The sequence below is a fragment of the Drosophila mauritiana genome, chromosome 3R, assembly GCF_004382145.1.
Source record: "Drosophila mauritiana strain mau12 chromosome 3R, ASM438214v1, whole genome shotgun sequence".
Taxonomy (NCBI): Eukaryota; Metazoa; Arthropoda; class Insecta; order Diptera; family Drosophilidae; genus Drosophila; species Drosophila mauritiana.
This window is the reverse complement of record NC_046670.1, coordinates 1,885,199-1,903,949: the sequence shown is the minus strand read 5'-3', so window position 1 is coordinate 1,903,949 and position 18,751 is coordinate 1,885,199. Positions and strand designations below refer to the sequence as shown.

At 40.6% G+C, this 18,751-nt stretch overlaps 2 protein-coding genes and 1 long non-coding RNA gene across 3 annotated transcripts in view; 1 reads left to right on the top strand and 2 right to left on the bottom strand.

Annotated features, from left to right (window-relative positions):
- Positions 1-18,751, top strand: part of LOC117144335 — a 62,109-nt gene that overhangs the window by 9,738 nt on the left and 33,620 nt on the right. Inside the window, exon 2 of the mRNA XM_033309448.1 lies at positions 16,119-17,037. Coding sequence (XP_033165339.1) covers positions 16,428-17,037 — 610 coding nt within the window. The 5' untranslated portion in view covers positions 16,119-16,427. The remainder of the gene's footprint in view (positions 1-16,118; positions 17,038-18,751) is intronic.
- LOC117144337 lies at positions 8,236-9,644 on the bottom strand. The gene is made up of 4 exons (XR_004459635.1): positions 9,408-9,644; positions 9,306-9,341; positions 8,670-9,253; positions 8,236-8,614 (listed from the first exon to the last, which is right to left on the bottom strand). It is a non-coding gene; the product is annotated as an uncharacterized LOC117144337 (long non-coding RNA).
- LOC117145031 (mucin-2) lies at positions 12,737-14,601 on the bottom strand. The gene is made up of 2 exons (XM_033310534.1): positions 14,562-14,601; positions 12,737-14,499 (listed from the first exon to the last, which is right to left on the bottom strand). Exons 1-2 carry the CDS (start codon positions 14,584-14,586, stop codon positions 12,737-12,739), a joined length of 1,788 nt encoding a protein of 595 aa, XP_033166425.1. The 5' UTR covers positions 14,587-14,601.

Genomic DNA, 18,751 nt, shown 5'->3' with positions numbered 1-18,751 from the left:
ACGAAAATTGACATATTTTGGTGGATTTTTAAGTCGATTATTAATAGTTTTAGTAAGTTAGTTTAAAATATATTATTAATGATTAATGCCTTGGCATGATGTGAGGAACTAGTTTTATTTAAACACGCTATTGTAATTATTATACACAACGATGGAGATCATTATTGCAACGGTACTACGAAAAGGTTAACAAACTCACCTTTTTGTGGCGGAAGAAGAAGAAAAAACTGTCAAAGAGGAACTGAGTGTCACGCACAACAATCGGTCGCCATGTTTGTTTTTAGTTTTTGTAAAGCATATTGTATGCTGTATATGTATACTTTATACGTCATTTACCATTTGTATTATATTCCAACAAGTTTGAAGCGGTTTGTGGGCGTTATGAACCAACAATAAATGAATTGATAACCAGTTGATTAGCCTACACGCACGTACATAAATGTAGATATTTTATTGTCATTCTCTTAGAAGTCCATCTACTGCATGGGATATTTTCTTCAACTTTCATATTTTAACCCATCTGCTGTTAAGGGTTTTGTATGGGCTTTGGATCCTAGTTTCGTTTTACTAAAATGTTGACTTTTCCAGTCACAGAGCGGGAAAAAATCGAAAACAGTTTGCTGATATAACATATACGTTTCGTATTCAACACCAAACTGCACCTAATTCGCTGGCACGCACTGTACTGCCAGGCACATTTGTTTGGTTGGTCCCGCACTCAGGACTTTGCACTGCAATCTGTTTTAATACCATATTAAGGCATGCTATGGGATTGAAATGGGAAAACGGGAAAAGAGGGATGTGGATGTGAAAGCATCAGCAGAAGAAGAGCGGAAAACTGAGATAACTGTAAGCAGGCAGAACAAATCAAAATATGCTTCAAATTCAAATGTAGTAATTTTTAAAACTGGGAATCGGAAATGCGTAGGGTTGCATAAACGATATAAATTCGAGGACAGAGCCATCTCTGTTTCTTTGTGCTTTCATTTCGGGAGGCAAACTTGTTTGTCGGCACTCGTTGTTTTTCCTCGGTACCAGTGCTAATTTATCATGTCAAATATGATTTAATGCCTTGCCACGCCCACTTGCACAGAACCCTTTAGGGCGAACTGAAAAGTATGCGAAATTTCCACAGCAACAGTCAAAAGACTAGTGTCTGTGGCTGCAGCTCAGCCACTTCCTCATCCGATATACCCATTTACTTAGGATTTGTTATGGGTAATGATAAAGAATGCCATTTATGCCACAAATAAATACAGCTTAATCCGCTAATAGTACCTTCGGAAAAAAGCTTTTTTTATTTCGCTTATTGCTAAATTTTTCTTCGTTTTTCTTTGTTACACTTTTTTTATTTATTTTAAGGATAGTTGGACAAATGGTCTGAAAAGAGCTAGCCCTAAGTCCGTAGGACAAGACCCCAGAGACTTCGAAACAGGATATTTGTAAGCTTGAATTTAAGTATTATGCAAATTTAGTCAAATTAAACAAAAAAAAACTCTTAATGATAAAATATTGATGAAGTACGTTTATTATTGATTGATTATTGAAAGGCTATGAAACCGTAAAGGAAACTTTTATCTCCTACAAAATTAGTGGGAGCTTAGTGATTGAATTGCTTTGATAAATTGAGCGAGTTTTTGCCAGTTAAAAAGTGCATGAACAGCGGTGATAATAATTGACGTTTTGCGCTCTTTATACCCGTTACTCGTAGCGTTAAAGGGTATACTAGATTCACTGAAAAGTATGAAACAGGAAGGAGAAATCGTTTCCGACCATATAAAGTATGTATATTCTTGATCATTATGAATAGCCAAGTCGATCTAGCCATGTCCGTCTGTCCGCATGAACGTAGAGATCTCAGGAACTATAAAAGCTAGAGATTAAGCATACAGTTTCCAGAGACATAGATTTTTGAACATTGTTTGAATATTTTTATATTGTTATATTAGTCTTGTAAATTTCCATCGATTTTCCAAAAAACCATTTGCTACGCCCAAAACTGCCACGCCCACACTTGAAAAATGTTTAGATTTTTCTTGGTTTTCTTTTATCTGTATACCAAAAACAGTGTGACCACGCCCCTCCTTTCATCTATAAAACGCTCAAAACATTCTCGCCTACACTTTTAAACAATTTTTAAATTTTTTTTATTTCCCAATATCTATCGATATCAATTCACACTGGCTGAGTAACGGGTATCTGATAGTCGGGAAACTGGACTATATCATTCTATCTTGTTTAGTGTTGTTTTTGTGATGGTTTGTCTTAGGATATGCCAATGTTAAAATCATCGCTAGTTTTCATATAAAGTAAACAGTGATTAAGCGCTCGAGGTGAATACTGAGTGATGATTCACTGATGAAAATAAATGAACGGAACTGCACTGAACCTCACTGCCTGTGGCATGTGTATGTATATATATAGTATGTGTGTATAGTTGTGCACAATTGATGAGCGAAAAGTTAATCCATTATGCATTTAAATTTCACTGAATTCAATTGCCGTAATTAAGTCAAATATGCATTCAAATGTTAATTATGTCCGGGAACCGCTTTCATTGAAAATGCATTGGTCTGGCCTTGATGGATGGTTATGTTTTCAAATTAAACGAAAATATTTGGTCTTTTTAATAAAACCTTCTGTTTGCTCTGGAAACAGTCCAATTTAATTTTCCATACATTTAAAAAATCTATAAAATCATTGCTCAAATATACTATGCACCAGCCGACTAATAACTTCAATTCCAGAATATTAGCTGTGACCATACTTTGATTAAATGAGCACTGATAATTATTATGACTGCCAATGGCCAGAAGGCGCCGTCCTGTAATTTTCTCGTTCCAACCTGGAGCAATTCCCAACCTTCAGCGAAATTAGTGTAAAAGCAAAGAATAAATTAATGGAGTCCCGTCTGTGAATTATGCAGTCTCGCCAGGTGCCTGGCATCCAGCTGCCATCTAATTGTACATAAGTATATACAGCTGGGGAAAGTGCAATAGAACTTGTTATGCAAAAGGTGTATTTATAAATCAAATATGAAACAGTTTAACTGAACTGATTACTTCCTCATCTGTGCTGTACAGCTCAAAAACCATAGATCTTAACTTTAACCTTATTATAGTGCCTGCAAGGATAAAAGCCACAACATAGAAGCGATTTTGGTAAGGCCATGAATGGCCCTATTAACTTGGCCACCTCCGTACATAGCTGGGTAAAGGCAGGCTTGTTAGCCTGCCCGCCAACTGTGGTCAGCTATTTCCAGGACAAACCTTTTGAGTCGGCGGAGAGGAAAGGACTTGCTGCCGACAATGACATTAAATGCGCCTAATTAGCAGATGGCCCCAGTTGTCATGCTTACGCTGCTGCTCTGCAAATCAAAGCAAATAAACAATACTTGTCGTTGGTTGTAATTCCAAACTTTCACCTAATCAAAATTGCAGTTGCCAAGATTGGGAGCGATGCAAAGGAGCTGGATAGGATCAGGGAAAGCACGAAGCCAAAGTGTTTACTTTCCCCAAGCCGTGGGCTAGAACCAGAATCAGTCTTTAGTGGGATGGGCCCTTCCCAAAATCACTTTTCCTTTGTTTGTTTTTCGCCCCCTTTCTAGCTGGCGAAAATTCATTTTTGGCTGACAAGGGGAGACCCAGAATGCCTGCTAGCCGAGAGTGAGAGGGTTAAATGGGAAACTTGTCTGGCTAGAGACCGTAGCACTTTGGCCTGCGAAGTGCCGAAAAGGGATTTCCTAGTCGGGTTGGCTTAGGCGGGCCAACTTGAAAGTGATATGTGGGGGATGCGAATGGGAAAGGCGAGGTCATCACTGACTAAAGTTATTTAACGGCAAAATAAGAACAACCGATGGGCTTGGGAACAAGGGGTCCTACACTCTTACTTCACTTATCACTTTGAACCCTCTAAACAATACGCTCTTATAAAGTATACAGCTGGCACACTGATAATCACAAACCGAACTAGTTGCCAACTTTGCTTAAATTAGGCCAACCATATCACAACCATAAACCATTCGCCGCATAATTAAAGTCACGCACGCGGGTTCAATGAACTCATTAAAAATATTAGACATGTTGAGTAGAGGAATATTAACAGGGCGTCGGCTTATGATATACGAGTTGGAAGCGAGGGGGTCCTCCTGAGCTCCTGCTCCTTCTGATGCCGTGGACTTAAAGTCATAAACGTGTCACACACTTGGTCGGTGGAGTATCTCGGAATCCGCCTAGTCCCTGTGTATCCGTAAGTATCTTCTCATTTCCCAGCCCTTCCACTTGGCCAGTTGCCATGCAAGAGCGAGCTGATTTCCCCCAAAAAAGCATTTGCCAAATTGGAACCCGCCACTGGGAAAACACTTGGCGTTGTTATCCGGCCGCAATCTTATCCCTCAGACACATAAACCACACGCTCTTGACCATTTATAATCGCCTGTAATTTGTCAATGTCGCCCTCAAATTAATTCATTAAATCGCATTTCACGTGATTATGCCTTGCGCCGGAATTAAAGTTTTCACACGTAGCCCGGAAATGTGCGACAGTTTTCCCATTTCCATTCAGGATGCAAATGAGCCAGCTGGACGTGGCCTAAATGAGTTGGCAGCGGCGACTGCAAACTACAGAGGCAAACATTTCGGGTTTACCCGGCGCTGTTTTCTTTTAGCAGGTTCTCAACAAACATTACTTAACGTCGTCAATTAGACGACGAGGCGGGTGTTTCATGGCAACAGCAACTGACCTAACAACTTAAAGAAAATATCAGCATATTTCTCTACTTTTTTACTCATAATGAATTGTTGTTGAATACAGCAAACAATTTAAAAATCAGAGCATTTCAACGAAAAGTATGAACATATTTGTGTTTATATGGGGCTATGCGTTTTTAGTTTTAGTTTTTAAAAGTTCTTGGCATCAAATTCTCCCAAAGATAACAATTTCTTAAGGTCAGCTTCAAAACTGCAAGACGTTATGCAATGTACGCCAATTACTCTGGCACCAAGATACTTTCTCTATTTTATAAAATCCCTGAACATTTGCACACGCCCAGAAGACCTCAAAACATGACCGAGAACTGCCCCATATGTCCTAGTGGCATTATCCGCATGTAATGGCCCACAGCCAGGACTCAAACGCACACGCAAGCCAGCTAAATGAAATTAGTTGACAGCCAGATTGTCGCAGTAAGCCATTTCTGAAGAAAACCGGAGAAGTTCCTGGCCAGTAAATTGAGAAAAGCGAACGGAGTGATGAAGAAATAAGGAGCCAGAGGGAAAGTAATCCAGTGTTCAGCTCAAATGAAAATTCAATTAGCCCAATTGACGGAGGGCGGAGGCGAAGAAACCTCCGCGTCACACATAACAATATCTAAAAAAAGAGGAATTCAACGCAGAGCACAATGCATTTAAAACGGCTTAGGAAACCCTACCGAAAAGGGTTGCGTTCTCACACAAAAAATGATGATTAGATTGGCGGAAAAACGCAAAATTGCAATAAGACAACGGAAAAACGGAAAAAAGGGAAAAATTTTAGCAGATGGAAAAGAGACAAGAAGCGCAAAAAAACGAAGAAATTGGGAAACAGCTGAAGAAGGAAAAACAATTTGTTGCGTGCGCATAATTACATTTTCCGACAGCTAGTGGGAATGCGAGAAAATTTTGCGGAGCCCAAATGAAATAGCAAACTGTTTTCGGAGGAAGGAAAAGGGGCCTCTGCTCTATCCGCTGGAAATTTATGCACAGACCACGCTCCACAGACAAACAAACAATTTTGGCTGCATAAATTATCAGGCACTCGTCCAATATTTTGTGTTCTAGTCATTGCCCAACTTATAAGTTTCCCAGTACCCGTTTAGTTGACTTCTCAGGGTTTTCTCCTAACACTGTAACTGTGTCGATAGTCATCTTCAAAATAGGATGGTAACATTCTTTGAGTTGAGCAAGTGGTGTTACCGTAGAGAGGAACGCATTTTCAGGATGATATGCGACGGCGATATGACAAGCAAAACTCTAATAGAGTCGTTTTGTTCTGTAGTAAGAAGGTTATCAGATTTATTATCTTTGGACCACGTATAACCAGCTATGTTGAATCCTCATAGAACTGCCAATCATCCTTTGCGGACAACCTACTTAAAACGGTTATATACCGGAAAGCAACAGCTTTACGCACATGGATAATATGGTAAGGATCATTCCAAATCACATCTCCTTCGACTCCAATGCATTTAAGACTCCACCTTCTCTCCAGTACATTCGAAAAAAGTGGAAGCTTAGGACCAAGCTCAGATTTAACCAACTTTTAAGCACAATGATAAGGAACAGGAAAGTTGAAGGCGGGATTATTGTGTTTAGAGCTAGGATAGTTGATGAGGGCACAGTCTGGCCAAGAGATGGAGGTTTAGTTCCCTTGGCCTCTGTTTTCATTTTCTTATATTTTCTCATATCCTTCTATCAGGTAGAAGGAAGCGTTTCCGAACATGTATAATAAATATATTCTCGACCAGGACTAGCCAAGTTGACCTGGGCATGTTCATCTGTCCGTATGAAGGCCTTAATCCAAACAAGTTATTTTAGGTTTTAAGTTTTTTCTCATTATATTAATTTTTGCCCAATTTCTATGGAAATACTAGAAAAATTACCATTTCGTTCTCTCTTGCTAATCTGAGCTTCAAAATCCTTTACAACCATACTTTCAGATCAGAACTCCTTTTTAGCTGATCAAAAGTTTGTTCATATCTAAATGATATCGTCCCTTACCAATCAGAGTTTCTAGCGGATCCAAGCTGCACTTTCTGGAGATTAATCGTATTGCTCAGAATATTTTTTTGTAGTCTATTAAATCAATTAGCATTGTAAGAATTGGGGCACGTTTAAACCTTTTACCTATGTTTAAACTTATTCAGTAACCCTCATACCAAAGACTAATATAATCACATTATTCTTTAAAGCTGCACATTTGCTAGAAGATTACATTTATTTGATGTGGTTTAATTGGACCAGGTCTCGAAACGAAGTTTCATTTAATTTATTATGGCATGAACATGTCGATTCGTGGAAATGTAAAAGCGACTCGAATAACGAATCCAACTGATTTTCCTCTTTTATTGCCTTTGCTCACCTTAAGTGCAGGACTCTCTGTTGTCTGTTTCCACAAGTTGGTGACTTAGATAAGCCAGCAAAAGGGGGATGTGAAATATACTCAATATAGAAGGAGCAAAATCAGCGAGAAGCACCAAAACAAAATAAAAAAGCGAATAAAAATGTTTGGAAGCGAGAAGCGTTTTTGCCATTTTCGTCAAAATACAAATAGCTTTTAACGTTGATTCTCTTTAATTCTAATACGTGAAGCCCCTCGGGGAAATTTTTAGAAACACACTTAGCATATACATACATACATACGAATGTGGGGAAGAATGAATTGCAATCAAACCGTTAAGTGGTAGCGGTAAAAATCTTTTTATATCCGTTACTCGGTGAATAAAGGCTAACTAAATTCGTTAACAAGTATGTAACAGGCAGAAGGAAGCGGCATCGACTATATAAAGTATATATATTCTTGATCGGGACCAATAGCCGAGTCGATTTAGCCATATCCGTCCGTCTGTCCGTAAGAACATCGAGATCTCAGGAACTATAAAAGCTAGAAGGTTGAGATTCAGCGTACAGATTCTAGAGATAAGACGCAGACAAGTTTGTTGACCCATTTTGCCACGCCCACTCTAACGCCAACAAACTGCACAAAACTGCCACGCCCACACTTTTGATAAATGTGTTGATATTTTTTCACATTTTTATAAGTCTTGTAAATTTCTATCGACTGGCTTTTTTCTTTTTTTATTTCTCATTTTATTTCCTATTTATCGATATCCCCAAACAATGGGATAATAGCTGAGTAACGGGTGTCTGATAGTCGGGAAACTCGACTATAGCGTTCTCCCTTGTTTTCTTTGTTTGTTTGTGCTTAACCATGATGAAAATATATAGGACATTTTGGAGGGTAAGTGAAGTGAAGGAAGGATGTAAATATCAGATTTACCATACAGCACCCTTAAAACTATAAAATTCCGTTATTAAATTTAACAAGAGAGAACGCTATAGTAGAGTTTCCCGACTATTAGATGCCCCTTACTAAACCAAGTAGACGGTACATTTTTTATAAGACTAAAAAAATAAAGAATATATGAACACTTTTTAAATGTGTGGGCGTGAATGACAACAGTCAACAAATTCTCTGGAATTTAAACTTTGAGACCATTGCTTTCATCTGGACGTTAATGTGCAGCACCTCCTCGACGTTGGTTTGGAGTATTCGCTGATCCAGGACCGGACCGATTTTCGCCAGCTTATCAGCGCATAAAAGCTGCGTTATCGGCCTTCGTCTCCTCTGGTTTTGTTTTCCGCCGAATGCGTCCCCTTTCCGCTTTGGCGTATCCTATCCCTCAATCAGCTCAGCAAGTCTGGGCAAGCCTAGGTGTTGTGGCACAGGAGTCCTTGCTTAGGAAAGCTCCCAAGTTGTTGGTGCTCTCTCGTTTTTGCTTATTGCATTCTGTGCCGAGGCAGCCAAGCCTTCCAACACCTCGCCAGGATGGGTCGATTTTCACTTGAGTAGGTGCCACCTGGAGTAGTAATATTACCGCTCGATCGCCAAAGTTTCGTTAAAAGTTCTCTCACCTCTGTTCCTGTCCCTGGTGATCGGAGCTGGCGGAGATTTGACTTCATGCAGTTACCCTTGGACCTTACCCTTATGGTACGTATGACTTCCATGAGCAAGGTGTGAAGGCAGATCGCACTCCCTTCCTTAAGAGTTGGCCAGGGAGGCTCCTCCTCGCCACACATATATGTTCACGAGCTGTCAAAATAATATTATAACTTGACAACACTATCCACGTGCTGGCAATTGATTTAGGCCAAGGTTATGGGAACAATACTCATTAATGTCAATTGACATTTAGGCAATCAACAACAAAAGCTACGATATTGGCAAAAAATAGCACTAACCGACCAACATGAAAACTTTTCCTGTTGCCTACAATTATGGCACTCAAAGATAACAACAAAAATAACAACGATAGAAAGCAGGGAAATCAACTTTTCCGGCTCAAATGCGAAGCGACATTCGTTCGTGTAGCGAACTTTCTGCAGACGCCCCCAAGGTTGTTTTTGCTTTGCGCCGCGACTAATTTTTGCACAAACAAGCGACAGAGAAGGAAAATGGCCCACACAAAGGATTTCCCACTCACACACACGACCAACAGCTGAAACGAGAATAATTAATTATTTTATAAGTTATATTACTTCAATTATTACGATTGCCTTCCAACTCTCTCGCGCACGATATCTATCCTAAAAATGTAGTGTAATGAAGAGCTGTGACTATTAGTTAACTCAATGAAATGAAGAATTACGTACCTGAAGTCATTAAATGTTCGTTAATTACGATGTCTTCCTTAAAAGAAACTCAAAGACAACACTTTTCTTCCTTAGACAGACAAAGAGTGTGCGCGGGAAAAAATATCTAAAATATTTGGTATGGTATTTGGTATATGCTATAGCAGACATACTATGGCTTAATAGGGGAATAGATATTTCGTATTGAAATGGGATGATACAGAAAAACGCATTGTTGAGCTGCTGAAGAAAATATTATCATTTCAGAATACACGCATTTTATCTAAAAAGAATACGCTTAGAAAAGTGTTCAAAACAATCGAAAAAAGGAAAAACAGATTTTGGTAACATTTTTTGTATCTCCTTTTTCGAATAAAGCAAAGTATTCTTATCTAACCAAGTGAAAAAGACCACAAAGGAATACACACGAAAAAAAATGAATTGCAAAATCGCCTGGTGGGAGGTAAAAGAGCCCTAATGTCGCACATTTTTGCGCGACGCTGCAAGCGTTACATGTGTCACACGCCCAGCTCAAGCCGCCCCCTTTCCCGCAACCCGTTGTCCGTGAAGGCAGACTTGAATGACTGCCGGCGGTACAGAAAAAATGGAGAACCAACGAAAAAGCGAGCCCATGCGACAGCTAAATCAGGATTCGTGAGCGGCGCACAGAAGTTGGATCCGCGGATCCCTCCGGGTGGACTCTTATGTAAGTTGCGCCGCATGGAACTTAAAAACGAGAGGGGGAACTCTGTAGTTCGTATCTCGACTAACAGATACCCGTTACCTCGGAGGTGAAGGTGCAAAGGAGATGAAATACAGGAGAAAATGCTCTTCAAGACTGTTTAATAGCGCAACCTGAAAGTGCTCACTTTTCTTATATCCGGCGGACGGTATAGTATTGATTTCAGAATTTTGCAACCTAATAATGCTATAGGACAACCCAAAAAAAAACGTTTATAGTATTTGCTAACAAATAGTTATTGTTCGGATTAATTATATATAATATACAATTACTTCGAGGGTATATAAGCTTCGACTTGCCGAAGCTAGCTTTCTTTTTCGTTTTCGTTTTAAGTACACAGTATTTAAAATTTGTTGTGTTAACATTTAAAGCAAATTAAATAAATATACATTTACAAGACGTGAATCTTTTAATTTTTAAACTGGTTTTTAATGACCAAAAAACACGTGCCAAGTGCTAAAAAATTTAAAGCTAAATTAACAAGAGAGAACGCTATAGTCGAGTTCCCCGACTATCAGATACCGAAAAGTGCGAAAGAGAAATTTTAAAATTCTTTTATCATATCGATAGAAATAAGCAAACAGAAAATTTTAAAAGTTTCCTAAAGTCTGGGCGTCAGTTTTGGGCGGTGTCTATGGCGTCTATGTCTATCGAATGCTGGCCTAGTTTGAATGTTCCAGCTTTCATAGCTCCTGAGATCTCTGAGCTAATATGGTCGGACAGACAGACGGGCGAATATGACCAGTGATAGCGAACAAGACCCGTTACATACTTTTCAACGAATCTAGTATACCCTTGTACTTTTTGGGTAACGGGTATAAAAGGCAATATGATTACCAAGGGAATTCCATTACCTGTTAAGGGCTGCAGAATACATTTTTCTTAAATAACCCTGTGGGCCTATGATGTTTGTCGATTCTCAGTGTAGACCAAACAGAATATGTATGTTCATATCCCTGAGAATATGATAAGTAAGTGAAACACACAGCCCAGACACCAAAGGTCCTTTTGATGAATGCGTGTGTGCCTCCGAGTGTTGGTCCTAAGTGCCCTCCCTCCTCTCCCTGCTACACTTCTCCTCCCCCAATACACTCTGCACATTGTTAGTTTGGCGGAGACGACTTCGACGACTCTAGCGCTGAACTACGACCTCAAGTCACGACCCTATGCATATAAATACATATTTATGTATATATGTGCGTATTAAGGATGCTCCAGATATGTACACAGGCAGCCACACACAGATACAGCTCTAACTGCCGTTTGGTATGGGCTTATATGTATGTAAATAAGCGGGAAGTATACAACATTGAGTATCTGTCTGCTCCATCGACGACAAAAGCCGCCAACCAAAAATAACCCATACGCAAACCCACGCTCAAGAAGTCTGTATGTGGGTCTACCCTAATTATATATCTCTCGCGTCGCGAAAGAAGGGAAGCGTTAGCGTTAACTTAGCCATTCCCTTATGATCGAAAACATAGAAGACACAGTTCTATTTCATACATTGGTTTTAGTGGCAGCTGCATAATATAGTATTCCAATCCGAGCCGTTCCGACATTCACAACCTTCAATAGAAATACAACTTTTGAGATACTGATATCTAAACTAAGACCATAGAAACGGATTGACGCAGCTGTTGATACTGGTTAAGAATATAAACACTTTTTATGGCGGCATATGTATGTCTTTTTCACTGCTTTGCAAACTTCTAACTGAAATCAATATGCCCACCGCACAGGCATAATAACACACATAAACGTAAACATCGGAAAGATGAGATGAGAGTATCTGGAACTAATGAAGCGTGCGATGGAGAAAAAAATCGCCGTCACAGAAGATCTATCCACTTCGATTCAGAATTAAAGCTCGTTTTACACACCCAACTCATCGGTCCACTTTATAGCATGCATCCTTAAAGTTCTTAATATATTTATTTATATAAACGCAGAACCACCGTTGTGCCATAAATGTTGTTTATTACTGCTGCTGTTGTTGTTTATTATTTACGCTTTTCCCCCATTCTTGTCCCTCAAAGCTTTCCCACCCACTTTCAGTACGGGGGTTGTCCTCTACAAGCTTGCAGCTTTATTACTTATACAATCTTTAAAATTAAAAGCAATTTTTTAACTTTCGTCCGGCGCTCGTTTCGTTAAAAGGGTTCTACTACAGTTGAATTCCACTGAAGTTTCCTTTAAAAAAGTTTGAAAGGTCAACAAATCAATTTGCTTGTAAGCGCCTGGGATAAATGTATATTTTAATGCTTTATGCAAGTTTAAAGACACTCTTTATTGAAGTTGTTGTTTATTCACTAAAGAGGTTAGTTAGTTAGTTAAGAAAGGAAAGCCCAATTCTACTTCATGATATACATTTAATTATGTACATCGAAATTATGTACAGCAATGAAATGTTCTTATATGGTCAAAAGCGATGAGGAAGCTTTTTATCAAATATTCATTTGGCAACTATATGATATAGTGGTGCACACCATTCTGTTCCGTTCTTATGTTTATACTCCCCGAATATCAAAAATCGGAGACGTCACCAAAGAATAATCAGCTTACAATGCAATCAATCTAACTACAATATAATAGTCTTTTACGAATGCTATCCACTCTTTTTATTTTCTTCTTCATTGAAAGAGTTCAGAATATGTGCGACAATGCAATTTTTTTTGGATTGACTTCTGAACATTGGGAAATTACTTGGGCTTATAATCGATATTTTAAATTTATCATTTGGAAATAATTTATCCGCCTCTATTGGCCGCATTCTAAGCTGTTTTATTTCAGGTGGACCAATTGGTAAGGTGATGGGGTCTCCATTGGGTTGATGTGTATGGTTTGGGGTCCTATGCTTAGCTCTTGAGCAACATTTTCGCTTCCGAGTTGTCCTTCTCGCCTTTTCACATCCCGGACCGCAAGGTCCTCCTGGACCACCAGGACCTCCAGGTCCTCCGGGACCACCAGGGCCTCCAGGTCCATTTGGACCACCGGGTCCTCCAGGTCCTCCGGGACCCCAAGGCATGCCGGGTCCCCCTGGACCACCAGGTCCATCTGGACCACCAGGGCCACCTGGACCACCAGGGCCACCTGGACCCATGGGACCTCCTGGACCATTTGGTCCACCTGGAGCCCCCGGCCTTCCGCATACGCCTAGCCCAGAAGAAGTTGAAGAACTTGCATGAATTGGCGAAGAAAAATGTGAACTCAGAGTTGACATTGATGTGCTTGGTATATCTTTTTTCGGGGAAGATGTTGTGATTGAAGATGTTAGACTTATTGAAGATGTAGTAAATGTTTTTGCTGATGGTAAAGTTGTACTTAGGCTTATCGAAGTCGGAATTGTTGATGTTCTAGAAAACGTTGTTATTGTATAAGTTGTGGTTGTTGTAGTTGGTGTTGTTGTAGTTGTTGGTGTTGTTGTAGTTGGTGTCGTTGTAGTTGGTGTTGTTGTAGTTGGCGTTGTTGTAGTTGGTGTTGTTGTAGTTGTCGTTGTTGTAGTTGGTGTTGTTGTAGTTGTTGTTGTTGTAGTTGGTGTTGTTGTAGTGGTAGTTGTTGTTGTTGTAGTTGTTGTTGTTGTAGTTGGTGTTGTTGTAGTTGGCGTTGTTGTAGTTGTTGTTGTTGTAGTTGGTGTCGTTGTGGTTGGTGTTGTTGTAGTTGGTGTTGTTGTTGTTGTTGTTGTTGTTGTTGTTGTAGTTGGTGTCGTTGTAGTTGGCGTTGTTGTAGTTGTAGTTGGTGTCGTTGTGGTTGGTGTTGTTGTAGTTGGTGTTGTTGTAGTAGTTGTTGTTGTTGTTGTAGTTGTTCTGGGAGACGTTGTTATCGGATAAGTTGTTTTTAGACTCTCTGCTAATTGATCTGAATTTCCCTCCGTTTGTGGTGACTCTGGTTTTTCCTCTGGTAATGGGTCACCGGGGCACTTGCTGCCTGGCTTACACCAACCACCTCCATGGCAATAAGCTCCTAAAGGGTGTGGACAACGCTGGCCTGGCTTGAACCAACACTTTTTTGGCGGGATGGGAACATTGCATCCCGGTATCCAAGGGGGACAATGTGACGTCGGACGGTTGTAACACCCTGGCCTCCAAGAGGGACAGGTCTCGGCCCTCCTGAGATCGCAAGGGTTTTCTTTGATCAAGTCACAGATATCCAAGAGGTTCTTTTGAATGTGTTCCATGGTCTTCAATTCGGGTTCTTTCTCGGCAGCAATAATCCGCCGTTTTGCCTCCGCCAATTGGGAAACCGAAACAGGATGTACACTTTTGTTATGAGCGTGAACAGCCAATTCGTGAAATATACGGTATTTAAGTCTTCGTTCAACATCCCCAAGAAGTCCCATGACTGTGAAAAGAAGAGCCCACGCAACGAGCCCTTGATGAGCAGCGTTGAAAGAAATCAGTATCTTCGTAAAACTACGACAAGATGTCACATACCATAGAAAAGCATAGCACATGCCATAGTGGTCGCATCTATTACTCGTACTGGAGTTTAAAAAGTATTGGGCTTATTTTATTATATTTTTAATTTATTTTAATATGTTGAATTTTGCGGTCGGATTTGCACTAATGCGCTCGGACTCGGTGTTTGTATGTCTGAGTATATAGTTTACTCTCTCTATCTCCACATGTAAAATACATTTAATATAGAATACATTTAATATACAAACACCATCCATCATTAGGAAAAGCTTTCAGTTACCAACATGTGTGCATCGGTGCCGTTTTGAAGCTCCATTGGAATAATCCAACACCAATCGTATTATTTACACTGGTATTTTGAGGCTTTTTGAGTTGAATCGCAATCTTACAGATTTCCGGGTAGATTATTTAATTACGCCTAACGACAACAAAACAGGCGAATCAATCATTTCCGGGCAATCGGATGACAATGCTTAGAGCCTACAGGACGCGGCCACAAAGCAGATTTTAATACATACATACATAAGTGAAAGTTTACAATGTCATGTTGATGAATGAAAATATTACCGCACCAATGCGTCACGCAGGTAATCAACCGTCAAATTTGCGGGGGCTGAACCGGAAGAAATAAATAGAGCATGGCCTTATGCTTTAAATTGCTCCAAGGTGGAGGTTATATTTATGTGGGTGGAATGCCTTATCAAATAAAGTAAACAATGCAAAGAAAGCCCAACTAGGGGAGGGAGTACGGGAAATTCGATATGTAAGCCTACGAAATGTTTATTTTGGCAAATCAATTCGTTGACTCTTCCATTTTTATAACGACTGAAAAAGCAAAAAATTCAGCCCTTAGGTATGCCCAGGTTGTCATTTCCGATTTCTCCTTGTAACTTCGGACGGCAGTCCACTTAGTGACGATGGGCACCCAAAGTGTAACCGTTATATGGAAATCTGCTACGCTCAGTCCGTGCAGAGCCTTTGTGGAATTTGATGCTTTTGGAAACTGGATACTACCATTTTTTATAGTTTCTTGATTGCTCGATTAAGTAATAAGCTTTGACTTTGTATCATCGTTTTCGTAGTTGTACCACAACTTTCCGGGCAGTCAGGCTAAGAAAGCTAGATTTCCCGAGGCTACAGTTTCTATGCTGCCGTAGGTCCTTGGTTATCAGTAAATCCTTGTTTAAGAAACAGAGAATGCTATAGTCGAGATCCCCGACTATCTGATACCTCCTAATACTCTAGTGGGATCACGGGACAATTTGAACAGTTTGTTGGCGTAGAGATAGAAATACTATAATCGTCTCGGCTGTTAAAACTCATTAGAAATATATATAAATTGTAAATATCTATTTTACTGCGTTGCCAACATCTGGCATATTAATAAACTCTCTGCAACAGTGCCAGAAATGAAGACCCCAAAAGTGTTGGGTAATTTTCCAAAATTGATAAATGTCTTCGTGATTAACAGGCTTATTACTTTTCTTATTACTACATTCAGCCGTTTGCAAACTTTGCTCAACAAATTTTAAATGATAAATTACATTCTTTTGTCTCTCCCTTTTCTTGCAGGAAGGCACTGTAAATGGCAAGCAATAGAAACACAATTATGCCAAATTCGAAAAAGGCTGTGTCAAAGTTCGTTAACATCAACAATCAATGTTGTAATAACAACAAATGCTGCTGCAACAACGTCATCCGCAGGCCCCACAAAATGTAATTGGGCCAGGGCGTGGAACTGAAAAGGGCCCACTCAGCTTGGCAGTGGGCAACGGTCAACGGCAACGGCAACAGAAATACCACTGAGAACCGCAACAATCGACAGCAAGAGCAATCACTACAGCAGCAGCATCAGGACACCAAACAAAATACGCAACATAAATGAAGTTAACAACCTGTCAAATTGCTAAATTATTTCCGCTGTTGACAGCCTTCTTCTTCCTCAATTCTCCCAGCGCAGCCTCATTATCCTTCGGTTTGAGTCCCACCTTCGCCTCCGCCTCCAGCTCCAGCTCCTTGTCCTCGTCCTCGTCCTCGTCCTCCCACTTCCACTCAGAAAGACCCCTCCGCTCGGATGTACTCGTCCTGCGAGCGGCCAAGCCAGCCAGAGCCTTTGCAACAAACGCAGATGCGGCTACGCGGCCAGTGCCAGCGACAGCGGCAGCAACAACACTTGGCAGCAAGTCAATTTGGCCGACAGCTACACAAACAAAAAGTCCGCGTAATGCGCGTGAAGCTGGCCGCCACAAACGTCAAATGCAACAGCCCGCAATCCAGCAGAAACCACTGCAGCAGCAGCAACAGCGCATTAATCCCCCGCAGCAAAAGCGACAGCAGCAGCAAGTGCAACATCAGACTCAACGAGTGGGCGTGTTGATACCTGCTTCGCTGCACGTTGATTTGACGCATGTGCAACAGGGCTTTCAGAATTTCCTCGACTTTTTCCAACTGCATTTATTTAATGTCACCGTCGATTTTCTACGTGATGTGGGTGAGTACACACAAGCCGAAAAACAAACCCATCAGGACCAGGCCAAGCATCCTTGTTTGCCTTGTTTGTTGCCCCAGCCCTGAAAATCCTTGCCGACATGCATTTAGACATCGTGTTTTATCGATGATTTGTGTGCGCCCGATGCCCAAGTTTCCCTCTGTTTTCCGCTCCTGCTCGAAGATTTCCACATGAGTCGTAGGCTGAAGGTGGCACTTTATGAAGATGAATTGGCCGTCTGTTTGCTGGGGCTAAATGTTTGCTGGCAGGAAACATAGTGCCAACGGATGGGGCGGTTCAAATCAAGCGCATTAATTGAAGTTAAAGTTATCTGACTCTCCAGCCTAATCTTCAGATTGAAGTCTCTGCAGGCGGGATGCCTTAGCATTAGCAGTCTTTTTTAGAAGACGAGGGGCTCCGACCTCTGAGAACTCAATTTGCATGCATTACGCCTTGATTTCTTTTCGCTCTAACTCTGCCTTTTCCGCCCACATAAGTAACCCTCATTTCGCAAGCAAATTTAAACTAATTCAAGCACGTCCTGCCTTTGACTTTTCTTTAGTTTGAACGAAGGTCCCCATCCAGCTTCCCGACATTTTCCAGCAGAAGTTATAACTTTAATTATGCGTCCTTTTTCCCTACTCTAAGTTTTTCTGGTCGGTCACTCGCATCAGAGGGATGTTTTCCCTGCTGCTGACAGCTTACAATTTCCGGTCCAGAGCTATTCATTTTTTAAGACCATGTTAAGACTTGTGTTAGTTTCGAAACCATAAAGAAGCAGCTAGGATCAGCAGCTGTCTCTGCAGGGATATAAATTGCAGAATAAGTGGACAACATGGCGAACGGCAAATGCAGCAGGATGTCTGTCCATTTGCTTGCGTTGCACAACAGCAACATGTGAAGTAACCAATCAATCCACACCTTTTGTGAGCTCTTTATATAATATACATATATGTAGTGGGTTACGCAACTATTTTCCTGGGAAAACTCCCCTTTTCATTTCGTCCGGAGGTAAAGAGAGTATATGGATCGCTGCGGCCGCTTTTGTGCCGTTGCCAACGATGGTCAGCAAATAAACTCGCAGACATTTCTTCGGACATAAATTGCAACTGGGGCAGAAGGGAGCCGCATGCAACTAGAATCCATTTCAATATTTTGCAAAACATAAAAACCTGCAGCGCAGCAAGACAGTCAGGTTAAATTGCGGCAAATGGAATTTAGTTGTACGGAATGGAATCGTTACGTCAGTTTGGTTTGCAAATTGAATTTCGTTGCGGGCACTTAAATAAATTCAGACGGCTGTGGGAGCAACCAAGTTTAACCTGTTATTTATGACACCTTCGAGGCACCCCCCAAATTAAATATATCAATCTTGATCTGCTCGCCCTCTGAACAACAGCGAAATTGCTGAAGTCGGCCAAAACTTTGGCGCCAAATAAGTGAGCGACAAAGTTGGCCATGTGTCGACGCTCGTGTTTACTCTGAAAATAACTGAAAAGGAATAAAAACTTATATAATTGGGCCAATAGCCGGACGCAGCAAACTTTTCAATGGAAGTGCCATCGAGGGTCTGGATTCAGTTTCAGCTTAAAGCGATCTTTGTCCAAACGCATTTAAATGGGTTTTGTTGCTATTATTCGTGTACCCGTTAATCGTATTATAAAAAAATATATTAGATATAAAATTATGCAACAGGTAGAAAAGGCGTTTTCGGTCA

Excerpts from the sequence above, each read along its gene's own strand:
- LOC117145031 (XM_033310534.1), bottom strand. The coding sequence starts at position 14,586 with ATGGCATGTGCTATGCTTTTCTATG. Across the intron at positions 14,500-14,561 it reads ATGTGCTATGCTTTTCTATG|GGCTCGTTGCGTGGGCTCTT; the intron begins GTATGTGACATC and ends CTGCTCATCAAG.